The sequence below is a fragment of the Ascaphus truei genome, chromosome 7 (assembly GCF_040206685.1).
Source record: "Ascaphus truei isolate aAscTru1 chromosome 7, aAscTru1.hap1, whole genome shotgun sequence".
In the NCBI taxonomy this organism is placed as follows: Eukaryota; Metazoa; Chordata; class Amphibia; order Anura; family Ascaphidae; genus Ascaphus; species Ascaphus truei.
Window position 1 is genome coordinate 31562966 of NC_134489.1, and position 11747 is coordinate 31574712.

Genomic DNA, 11747 nt, shown 5'->3' on the forward strand with positions numbered 1-11747 from the left:
GCCCCCCAGTGAGCCGTGGGATCGGGAGGTGCCTGAAAACGGAATGCCGGCACAGAAAATAATGCATTACACAGTGTGAAATGGTTAAAAATTAGGTACGATATAACATTGGATTAAAAACACGAATAAAACCCACAAATAACATGGAAAAACTGTCTGATGAATATTAATTAATCCAGTGGATTAATCCAGGGATTGTTATGCCCTAGCGCGCTGACGTCACACGTCCCGCGTCACGTCCTGCATCATTTCTCCCTTGGAACCAGGAAGTGGCGGCGGATTGGTCACGCCAGCGCTGTTTTAAGGTATTTAAATGCTCTGGTTTGTGTCTTTTCAATCACCTTGATAAAGGGCTACCAGCCCGAAACGCGTAGGTGTCCTGTTTTTGTCTTTTTGATCCAATAAATATTTTATTGTGGGAATGCACCTCTGTGTCTACAATCTTTACAGTGGAACCAGTGCTTCATTTTTCCTCCTTGTTCCGGATTAAAACCTTGAGATCAGATTTTATAAACCGGGGATATAACCACAGAATTGTAGACCAGCAAATTCACAAACCCACCAGAATACCAAGAAGTAATCTCCTTGAATACAAACAGAAAGAGACAAGCGACAGGGTACCTTTGGTGGTCACATATAACCCACACCTAGGAGCCCTACGCAAGATCGCCAGGGAACTACAACCCATCCTCCAGGAAGATACAAGACTGCAACAGGTCTTCCCTGAAGCACCCTTATTATCATACAGACAACCTCATAATCTCAAGAATATTATGGTGAGGAGTAAAGTATTCAGCAGCACAACTGAATGCGGGACGAAACCATGCCAGGACGCAAGATGCAAAACCTGCGCAATGCTCTACACAGCGGACACAATAGAAATACCACACAGGAATCGGGAATACAAAATCAGAGGAAGGTTCACCTGTTCCTCCAGAAATGTCGTGTACCTTATCATGTGCATGAAATGCCCAGGGGGCTGCTAATACATAGGTGAACGGGGCAGGGGCTACAAAACAGAATGAACCTGCATAGCCACAGCATCACACGCGGTACAAGAGACAGTCCTGTCGGCGAACATTTCTCTGACTCTGGCCATAAGATGAACGATCTGAGGATTCCCATACACAAAGGTAATCTTAAAATACCGAAAGAGAGACGGATGCATGAATACAAATTTATGCAACTGTTCGGGACACTTAGCGGTGGCCTAAACAGAGATCAAAATTTTACGAGTCATTACTGACACAAGTGAACGCTCTTCCCATGAGCGCTAAAGGCCATGTCTGTACATACTGTGCTATATGTATACACACACAGCTGTCTCTTACACATACAAATACTCATTTTCCATCCCTATACACCAATAGGGACCACATACAGTAGTATCTACACACACTTTTAGTTATGCTACAATCTCTCACATTTCCACACCTACCCACACCATTTATATTAACGCCAACTCCACACACACCTTTTGTAAAGCACTGTATACACTGTGGGCTCTCCATTCATTTATATTCACAGATACACACACGCACTCTTACATCACTAACTTTCAGGAACCATTTAACACCTCTAGCCATAAATCACATCCACACACGGGGGAGGGACGAGCACAGATAACATTCCAAGAGACACTGTTTTTAAGTATACCCTTTGCTTGCTTCATTCATTGTAACATAGCCGGAAGAAGAGATCAGTGTATCTCGAAAGCTTGCACAAATAAAAGCATTTCGTTAGCCACAGAACGTTATCGTCTATTTATTTTTTGATTATTGAAGCTCGGCTAACACGGTACTGATACCATATATATATTGTGGGGCTTAGGGGTTACCAAAAAGAGCTTTCTGGGGTTTTGTGTTTTGTTAACCTGCACCACCTTACCGTTGTCTTATCATGCTGAAAGCTGTCTGGTTTTTCCTCCACATACTTGGACATCAAGTTTGCTGGGCATATATTATTTCCAAGTAACACATTTTAAATAAATAAAACCAGCGAAAATAAACCAACCTTATCTCGGAAATTACAAATTCTCCCCTAGCCTCTCTTCCGGCACTTCTAGAAGGTTGAGTGTTAAAGGCCACCTCCTGCCTCAATTGCTGTTCCCACTCATCGCCTCTTGACCATTTGCCAAATCACAAACTATATTGTCCAATCCTCCATTACTTCAAGCTTTAGAAAGAAAGAACATTAATTCCCTCAATCTCTCTTATAACCAGTTATCCCATCGCTGATAAGAGTCACATCTTACTGTAAGTTCTGAAGCTACACTGCTATAGAAACCATGCCCGGTTCACTCTCAGTCATACTCTAGCATGCAGGCTAAGGAGACCACAATTTCTGCCTACTGTATGTTAATATGCCCAGCACGCTGTTCCCTCCTAACAGCCTTTTCTTGCCTGAGTTACATCACAAAACTTAGTAACTCAACCCTTTCACCACCAATCCACTCACTGCCCCTCCCCTTTAATACTCACCATGACAACTAGCTCAGTCACTCTACTTCCTCTTGTCATGCACACTTTCCGCTCTACTTTGTCAGGTATAATCATCCAGGGCCACAAGGGCTTACTATACGACAACTGAGTTTCACAGAGATGAGATATTTATTAGATTGGCTATTTAATACATAATTATAAACTAAGTTTCGTAAGACTAATGTTTTATAGACAGTGTCTTGGTGTGTTATAAAGTGACCGTTTTCCTGTTGACCAGCGTGGAATATCTGGAAAGGAAATAAAGATCACGATTTTTATATCTGTAATTTTTATTATTGAGCCAGTAAAAATGTAGGACATTATCTAAGTTTGATGAAATCTTCATGATAATAGACAGCTAGCTAGACAGAATATTTGTAATATCTGAATGCTCCTATGGTTGAAATACTACAGTAGAACTTGTAGACTTACATGGTTGTTTGAAGGAAATTTCAACAACCAACATGAAACCCCACAAATATGAATGTTGTATGCTAGGCCTCACTCTGGGTTGCTATGGGGATCCAGACGTCATGCAGGGGTGTTTAAGAAGGAGTGACTATTCTAGAATGTTAGGTTCCAGAAGGACTTGAGGAGAGGTGCATCAGGGAGAGTAGATAAGTAATGTTTCTAGAGTAATAGTATAGACCAGGCCCCCCTGTTTATTATGTTGTAGATAGGGACAGTACCCATTAAGTTAGGATCCCTGAAAGATGGAATGGAACCCGGAATAAGTAATAAGAAGAAATACGACACGTCATAGAGGGCCTTAGGAAAGATGGCTTCCGGGTGCCGGCGGATCAGATCTAATGACGATTGGCGCTAATATTCCTCATCAGTCTGTATGGAAGTGGCAGTTCCCAAACAGGTACAAGGTATTGGGTCAAGTAAGAAAAAATCCGTCAGTATTTATAGCGAGTATGGTTCCGAAGCAATAAGGGAGGACGGGTTCCACATTTACTCAGAGCAACTAAGTGAAATTATTGGATAGCGATGCAAGAACTGTATTCATGTGTCTGTTATAAAATACAGTACAACGTTATTAATATGTGTATGAGTGGTTGCTGTCCATGGGGACACGAATGAATGACTGTTGTACTCCAAACGTTCCTGGTCAAGGTAACCCATGCGGAGTAGTCATACCCCCATTTATTTATTTATTTATAAAATATTTTACCAGGAAGTAATACATTGAGAGTTACCTCTCGTTTTCAAGTATGTCCTGGGCACAGAGTTAAGACACATAATACATGTTTACAAATACAGTTACATAAATGAGCAGGGAATATATTATATAAAAGACATTGCATGCACAGTTAAAGATAATATATATTATGGGCGTATGAAACAGTTACAGACCAGATTAAAATGTGTGAAAGAACTTAAACTGAATTTGAAGGCAAGACAGGAAAGGTGAACTTTGCGCCTAGACTCTAGTAATGACCAATCTAGTTCTTTGAGCATTTTGCAGTGATGTGTGTTATACAGTAGTTGCATTGGAGAACAAAACGATAAATTGAATTGTAGAGGGTGTCAAGTTTGCTAAGGTGGGTTTGAGGTGCTGAGCCATATACTATGTCTCCATAGTCAATAATTGGCATTAGCATCTGCTGTGCGATACGTTTTCTGACCAGGAGACTTAGGGAGGATTTGTTCCTGTAAAGTACCCCTAGTTTGGCATACTGTAGGTCTTGGTTGTCAGGGTATCAATGTGCATCCCGAATGTTAAGTGGGACTCAAACCATATGCCCAGGTATTTAAAACTAGTAACAGGAGTTAGGGTGTTGTTAGTGTTAGTTCTAATCTGGAGCTCAGTCGCTGGAAGCTTTAAAAATGTATCTTGGTCCCAAATACCATTGTTACAGTCTTGTCAGTGTTTAAAAACAGTTTGTTTTGGGAAATCCAGTTTTCGAGTCTGAAAAAGTCAGACTGAAGTATGTGTTGAAAGTCAGAGAGGCTATGGTTGTGTGCATATATAATTGTGTCATCTGCATACATGTGTATTGAGGCTTCCTTACAAGCTGTGGGAAGATCATTAATGAACACTGAGAAGAGTAGGGGCCCCAGAACAGAGCCTTGTGGGACGCCACAGGTGATGTCCAGGGGGTTAGAGTTAGAGCCATAGATGGACACATGTTGGGATCTACCTGATAGGTAGGACTGAAACCAGTTTAAAGCATGCTTCCCTATTCCAGAGCTCTGGAGTTTGTTAAGCAGGATAGCATGATCAACAGTATCAAAAGCCTTTGCAAAATCTACGAATACTGCACCAGTGAGTTGTCCCCGTTCCATTCCATACTGGATTTCATTGCAAACTTTTAGCAGGGTAGTTACAGTAGAGTGTTTGGGGCGAAAGCCAGATTGGAATTGGCTAGGGAAATTTGTCTTGTTATAGTAATCGCTTAATTGGGAGTGGAGACATTATTCCATGATTTTGGAAAGGATTGGGAGAAGGGATATTGGCCTGTAGTTGGAGACAGTGTTTTTGTCCCCACTTTTGAAGATTGGGACAACTCTGGCAGCTTTCCAGGTCTTAGGAATATGGCATGCAGACAGGATAGAGTTGACTATGGAAGCAATTGGTTTGGCAATTGCTGGGGCACCAAGTCTTAGGAACCTAGATTGTAGTAAGTCAGGTCCACATTGGCTGCTTAGTTTTAATTTGAGAAGCGCTTGTGTAATCTACTCTTTGGATACTGGGCCAAATTGAAAATTGTGGGCAGTGTTGGGAGGAGGTGGGGCTATAGGGGTACTCCCAGGATGAGATTCAGGTTTGTGGTTTGGGTTGCGTTTCGCTAATAAGTTAGTAGCACACCCCACAAAGTAATCATTGAATACATTTGCAATGTCGGTGGGGTTTATCAGAGTAATATCACCCTTAGTGATATTACTTGGCTGTTGTTGGTTAGAAGGCTGGAATATGTTGTGATAACCGTCCAGAAGTTAGCTGGGTTTGATGTGTTCTGGAGGAGATTGTCAGAGTAATATTGTGCTTTTGCATGCCTTGTTTGAATTGTGCACATGTTCCGCAGGCATCTGTAGTGATTGAGATCCTTGGTAGTGCCAGATACTTTGTGGCTTTTCCACAAGGCATCCCTGAACTGGTAGAGTGCTATAAGGTCAGGTGTAACCCATGGAAGGTGGGCACCCCGTACCCTTGTTCTGTGTAGTGGAGCATGGGTATCACAGGGTTCTAAGAACTCGGATTGGAAATAGTCGAGCGCAGAATCAGGGTCAGGAATAAAATCGATTCTGTGCCAAGGGCAGTTGGTAAGGTCAGCCAGAAACTGTTGTGGGTTAAAGTTTCTAAATGTTCTAGTGAGGAGAACTTTAGGGCTTGATTGGTGCGGTTTAATTTTCCTTACACAGTACACAATTGCATGGTCACTGAAAGGTCAGGAAGGATGCCAGAGGATTGGATTCTGCTGGGATTTGAGGAGAGAATCCAGTCAAGCAGGGAATGGTTGTGCGGTTTCAGGTTTGTCCGTGTTGGTTGGGAAATGAGTTGTGATAGGTTAAGCGATTTAATTTGTGTGTGGATTTTGTGGTTTTTAGGGTCAAGCCAATTGAAGTTGAAATCCCCAAGAACTAGCAGCTCACTATTCTCATTCAGAGAGGAAATGGAGCCAAGAAACTGGGTGATATCAGTCAGAGATAGATTGTAGAGGGGCTTTAGGGGGGCGGTAGATGCAAGCAAGCAAGAGCGGCTTAGAAAAGGGGAGGCAGAATCTGCCAACTAGGATTTCAAAAGAGGTTGGGCTTGGGGGGCAGTGTAACAGTGTAAATTGTAAGGTGTCTGCAATATAAAATAACACCCCTCCTCCTCTCTTTGACCTGTCTCTCCTAGAAATGGAGTATACCTGAATGACAATATGTGCATAAGGGGTTTTAGGGGTTAGCCATGTTTCTGTAAGAACGATGGCTTTGGGTTTATGCATAAGGCACCATGCCTTAGTTCATCCAGTTTGGGCAGCAGACTCCAAATATTTATATGGGCGACAGATAGCCCTTTTTGGAATTTGAAGGGGGTATTCTGAGGGGTATTGGACAGAGTTGAAGTGGGAGGGCCTGGGTTAGATTCAATATCACTTGCTAAAGAGAGTAATAGTATGAGTAGAAATTTGAGTGGTTGTTTACAAGTTGTAACTTTATGATGTTTGCCATTTGAGTGTGCGGTGGTTGGTGTGCTGGTTTTCAGGGTTCTCCACCAACATTCAGTAGATAGTGCCAGGCTTTTGAGAAGTCCATGGTGAATGGTGATGTTGGGTGTGGGCCAGGAGGGAGGCGTTTGTAGTGGATAGAGAGAATAAGATTTCAATGAGGCCACGAGAAAGAACAAAGTGGAGGTAAAAAGCAGGTTCGTTATGCCAGGGGTAGGTAATTCTGCATGGAGCTGTTTTGAGCCAAGTGTGTGTGTGTGCAGACTAAACAGCAGGGATCATAGTGTGATCAAAATAGCTCACCGTTTGTTGCCATGTGCAGAAGAGTTTGCAGAAGGATGCAGTCCCCAGTCACCTCTAGTCAAACTATAGTCTAACTATATATTCTCACTTAAAAGCTCACTTTAAAATGCCTCACTACAGTATGTCATGCCAATGCAGTCCCTGCTAATGGGTATTGGTCTTATACAGCTAAAACAGTCACATGACCCTCCCCAATAAATCAGCTTGTTCCAGTTGGTCAATTAGCATCACATAGTTAAGAAGGGGGGGGGGGGGACACCTTTTGATATACAAACATACCAAGATAGGTCAATAGTACAAGCCAGGGTATTTCTTTTAAAACAGGACTTGCAGATTAGAGTCATATCTGTGAAGAGAATGCAATTAGATCCATGTCATATCAGCTGTGGTTAAAGGTCTTGCATGAGGAAAAGTAAATATATATATATAACTATAGTCTAACTATATCTTCTCACTTAAAAGCTCACATTAAAATGTAATGCCCATGTAATCTCACTAGAAGCAGGGCAGTGAATGTCACATACAGTATAAAAGGTTTACTTGTAATCAAATAATTTAACGTATTAACGTATTATCACTGACGTTTCTGGACAAAATATAAAAAAACTTGTATTTTTGTGGAGGCCAGATGATCATTTTTGAGACTCTACAATACTGAAAATGTTAAATATGCATGAAGATCCCTTGTGCAGAATTTTTTTTACAGAACTATCTCAAAACTCAAATTATCCAATGTTTTTAATGAGGCTCCTGGGGTATTTCCCCATAGGTATTTCTCATTCTTTCTTATTATAGTGTTCACATAAAAACTGAGTGTTCCAGAGGATTAAAGCAATGGTCCTAGTGTGCAGCCACTTCATAGCTCCATCACGATCATCCGATGTATCTAATGACCTGAAGACAAAGATTCAGCAGGAAAGACTGGCATAGGTAAGAAATTCATTTTAGAGTAATGTACTCCCTTTCTTTACACAATTTCTTTTGTTTTGTGAGTGTGAGGGGAGAGAAAAACATTCCCTTGCAATATTCTCCATGACCAAACGTCTCCCTATAAGACTCACATAGATCCTGCACTGTAGTCTACTGTTCACCCTGACAAAATGTTGTTACCTATGTTCAAGACCTATTTCTCAATCAACCTCTGTCCCTCCTCTATCTTTCATAAGACCCAAAGTGTGGCTTCCACCCATGCTTAATGGAGGGATTACGTTTTTTCGGCTTCCAAAGACCTTATGTTTAGATATAAATAATATTACTGTATGTTCGTTCCTTTATATGCATATGATGACTATTCTGTTTTAGAATTTGGTGACATCTACTGTATAACAATTACCAAACACATTATCTCCAATTACTTATTAACTTTAACATGCAGTTGTACCTGTGCCCAATTACCAGAGCACTCGTATATAGAACGAAAAATGGAAGGAGGAAATCAGACATCGGTTACAGAATTCATTCTCCTAGGACTTACTAGCATCCCTCATTTAAAGATGTTCCTCTTTATCATATTTTTGATATTCTTTCTGTTCAATTTGTTGGGGAATATCTGCATCTTAACAGTGGTTATTATTGACCTGCACCTTCACATCCCAATGTATTTCTTTTTGGGTAATCTCTCTTTTTTGGACATTTTCTACTCATCCGCCATAGTCCCCAAGATGCTGGCTGGTTTATTGATTGAAGACAACAGAATATCATTTCAGAGCTGCATTTCCCAAATGTACTTCTATCATTTCTTGGGATGCACAGATGCTCTGATTCTCACTGCCATGTCTTATGATAGGTACGTTGCTATCTGCAATCCACTGCGTTATAATGTCCTCATGACAAAGAGCGTTTGCATCCATTTGGCTTCTAGCTGCTGGGTCACTGGCTTTGTCTACTCATTAATACACCCTATATTAGCATCCAAGTTGCCTTTCTGCAAGCTTAACCAGATCAACCAAATCTACTGTGAAGTTAAACCACTTCTAAAACTTGCCTGTGCTGATACCTACATCAATAAAAGCCTGGTAACCATTATCATTGGGTTTTTAGCTGTAAGCAACTTTTCGTTTATTTTCATCACCTACGTCTTCATCTGCACCCACCTCCTGAACATCCGCTCCTCCCAAGGCAGACGCAAAGCTTTTTCCGCCTGCACTTCACACCTAACGGTTGTGATTCTGTACTATGGGTCCGGCTTCTCTGCCTACTTGGGACCAGCAAGAGAAGATTCACAAAAGCAGAACAAACTGGCGGCTGTACTGGTAACAGTCATTACCCCAGCCTTAAATCCTCTTATTTACTCACTGAGAAACAAACAGGTGAAAGACGCTCTGAAAAAATTATTCTTGGGAAAACAGGTTTTACAAAGGATAACCGATCAAGAACCTTGAGAGGTTCAAAAGTTTGTATCATATCAATAGAATATCTAATAAAAGGTATCATACCACACTCTTCCTCCTTTGTTACTACATAGAATTCAATGGCACTGTTGATGTCAAATATTACAATATATTCAACCGTAACGCACTAGAGGGGACAATGAAGCTTGATATTGTACAATGCAACTGTACTGAAACTTGTCATTCGTAGCAGTCATAAATATTGAAATTAGGTGTAATTTAACTTTGCCTTTGGATTTCAATGTATGCCAAAATCAGCAGCATTAGACATCAGAGGAAAAAGCATACACAAGTAATGATTTTTTGCTTAGAAAGTTTCTATAAAAGCAACCTATACAATACACTGTTCAGAATGTTTGGCTTAATGTAAGGAAGTCCGCCCAGTCCTCACATTATCTATAGAAAACATACAACCACTTTCTCAATAATTAGGCTAGATTCACAAAGCCATCCGTTATTACATGGTTACCTAAAACAGGAACAGACCTTGTGTTCCCTGGGTAAACATGGTATCCTAAGGCTAATTATTTGCAAGAACTACGTCCAAACTACATCTCATTAGCATTACTTTAACGTCACGCTGTTGTAGCATAACATTGCATTATCTTCTAATAATGTGACATCATGTCAGTCTTGGCGTTACTCCTGTTCAGCACCCCTGAAATAGGGCTTTGGCTAAAGTGAAGAGGGTGGGGAGAGAGAAATAATGCTGGGAAATCAAACAATGCTATGTTATTTAAATGATACCTAAATGTTGTTTTACACCTATATAGACACTGCAGCAACAGCCCATTTTCTAAATGTTGTCTGTAAAGGAGTAACTCCAAATTAAGGTAATAACTTAAATGACGTAACATTAAGTCCCAGCGTTAAACTTAATAGACTTTAGTTAATATTTTAATATCAATTGCAGAGGCTTGCATAGCACTAAAAGTTCATATTTTAAAGTGTGACTATGTTTAAGTGTGCCTGGAGTTACACAGGAGTTTGGTATATACTTATACATCACGCACGCTAACTTCAGTCTCTGTGATATGGAACTAATTGCATTATATCTTCATCCTGAGGCATGCACCTCAATTGATTAATCTGTTAACCCCTTTCTGGACTGACTTAACCGGAGTAGTCTGTTTCACCTTATATTTCTTCTCAGCCAATTGTCAAGCCAGCAGTGGGATATTAGACCTATTTTATTGGGGGCTTGTGTGATTTATTAGCAGTATACTTGTACGTTCAGCCTTATTTTGGAGAAGCATATTAGGGGTTTGCATAGCACTATTTGCCCCTTTACAAAGCATTAGTAAGACCACACCTTGAACATGGAGTACAATTTTGGGTGCCATTCCTTAGAAAAGACATTATGGAACTAGAGAGAGTGCAGAGAAGAGCCACTAAATTAATAAAGGGGATGGACAATCTATCTTACGAGGAGAGGCTAGCTAAATTAGATTTATTTACATTAGAAAAGAGGCTATAAATACTGGGGTTGGTATTACCCCACACCATACCATGCTGAAAACAAAGAAGCCCAGTGCTACTTCCAATATTACAAAAATACACAGTGAAATACCTATATAATCTCTTGAAAAAGGGTCATTTAGTTTAGCCCTTGGGGAGTCTCGCATATTGTGAATCTCACAGGGAAACATACCTTAGGTTAAAATGGGTCAGAAGAATTCTGTTGAGGAACAGGAGGGTTCTCGAAATAGGAACTCCGGTTTATATTAGAATCTTAATTTTCCCCCTTAAAAAGGTGTTATAACTGCGGCATTTACTTTAACCATTGACTGCACAAAAATTAACATAACACAACAAAATAAGGAAGAAAAAGCAAGGGAATAAGGAAGAAACAGCAAGTGAATTTGCTGATTATTGAAAATTATCAAGGCATATGGTGGTTTTGAGGAAGAAGAGACGAACGCAAGACCACTTATAGTGGCAGCTTTTGTGAAAGGTTAACATGCAGAAATTGGGACACATCAGAGACTGTGTGTATTGGTTTCTTGCATAAAAGATTGTCAGAAATTGCTACTGTGGTAGAGAATGCAAAAGATCAGGGAAGCTTAGAAAGATAAAGTTCAGGAAGTGAAATTTGTTAAGGCACAAACTGTGTTCTTTTCTCAAAATACACCTGTTAACAAAAGTAGAGTATATGATAGGACCCATGAGGGGTCACAGGATAGGGATCAAGGAAAGGACAGAAAGTGTTATAATTGTAAAGAGTCAGGGCATTTTTCCAGAAATTGCAGAGTCCCTAAGAGAGATAACCATTATTCTCAACAGATTGTTGTTGCCTAAACAATGACGGGTCTTCCCTGACGGAATTTAGAATCTCAAGTTTTCTCAAGTATTGCAAATCTCAGTGGAGAACACGCTTTATATATAAGTACAAGGTAGAGAAAATTATTTATTTT

At 40.4% G+C, this 11747-nt stretch overlaps 1 protein-coding gene across 1 annotated transcript; it reads left to right on the forward strand.

The window, feature by feature from the left end:
- Positions 1-8364: 8364 nt before the first annotated feature.
- On the forward strand, positions 8365-9324 carry LOC142499956 (olfactory receptor 5V1-like). The gene has a single exon (XM_075610013.1). It carries the CDS (start codon positions 8365-8367, stop codon positions 9322-9324), a length of 960 nt encoding a protein of 319 aa, XP_075466128.1.
- The last annotated feature ends 2423 nt before the right edge of the window (positions 9325-11747 follow it).

Excerpts from the sequence above, each read along its gene's own strand:
- LOC142499956 (XM_075610013.1), top strand. The coding sequence starts at position 8,365 with ATGGAAGGAGGAAATCAGACATCGGTTACAGAATTCATTCTCCTAGGA.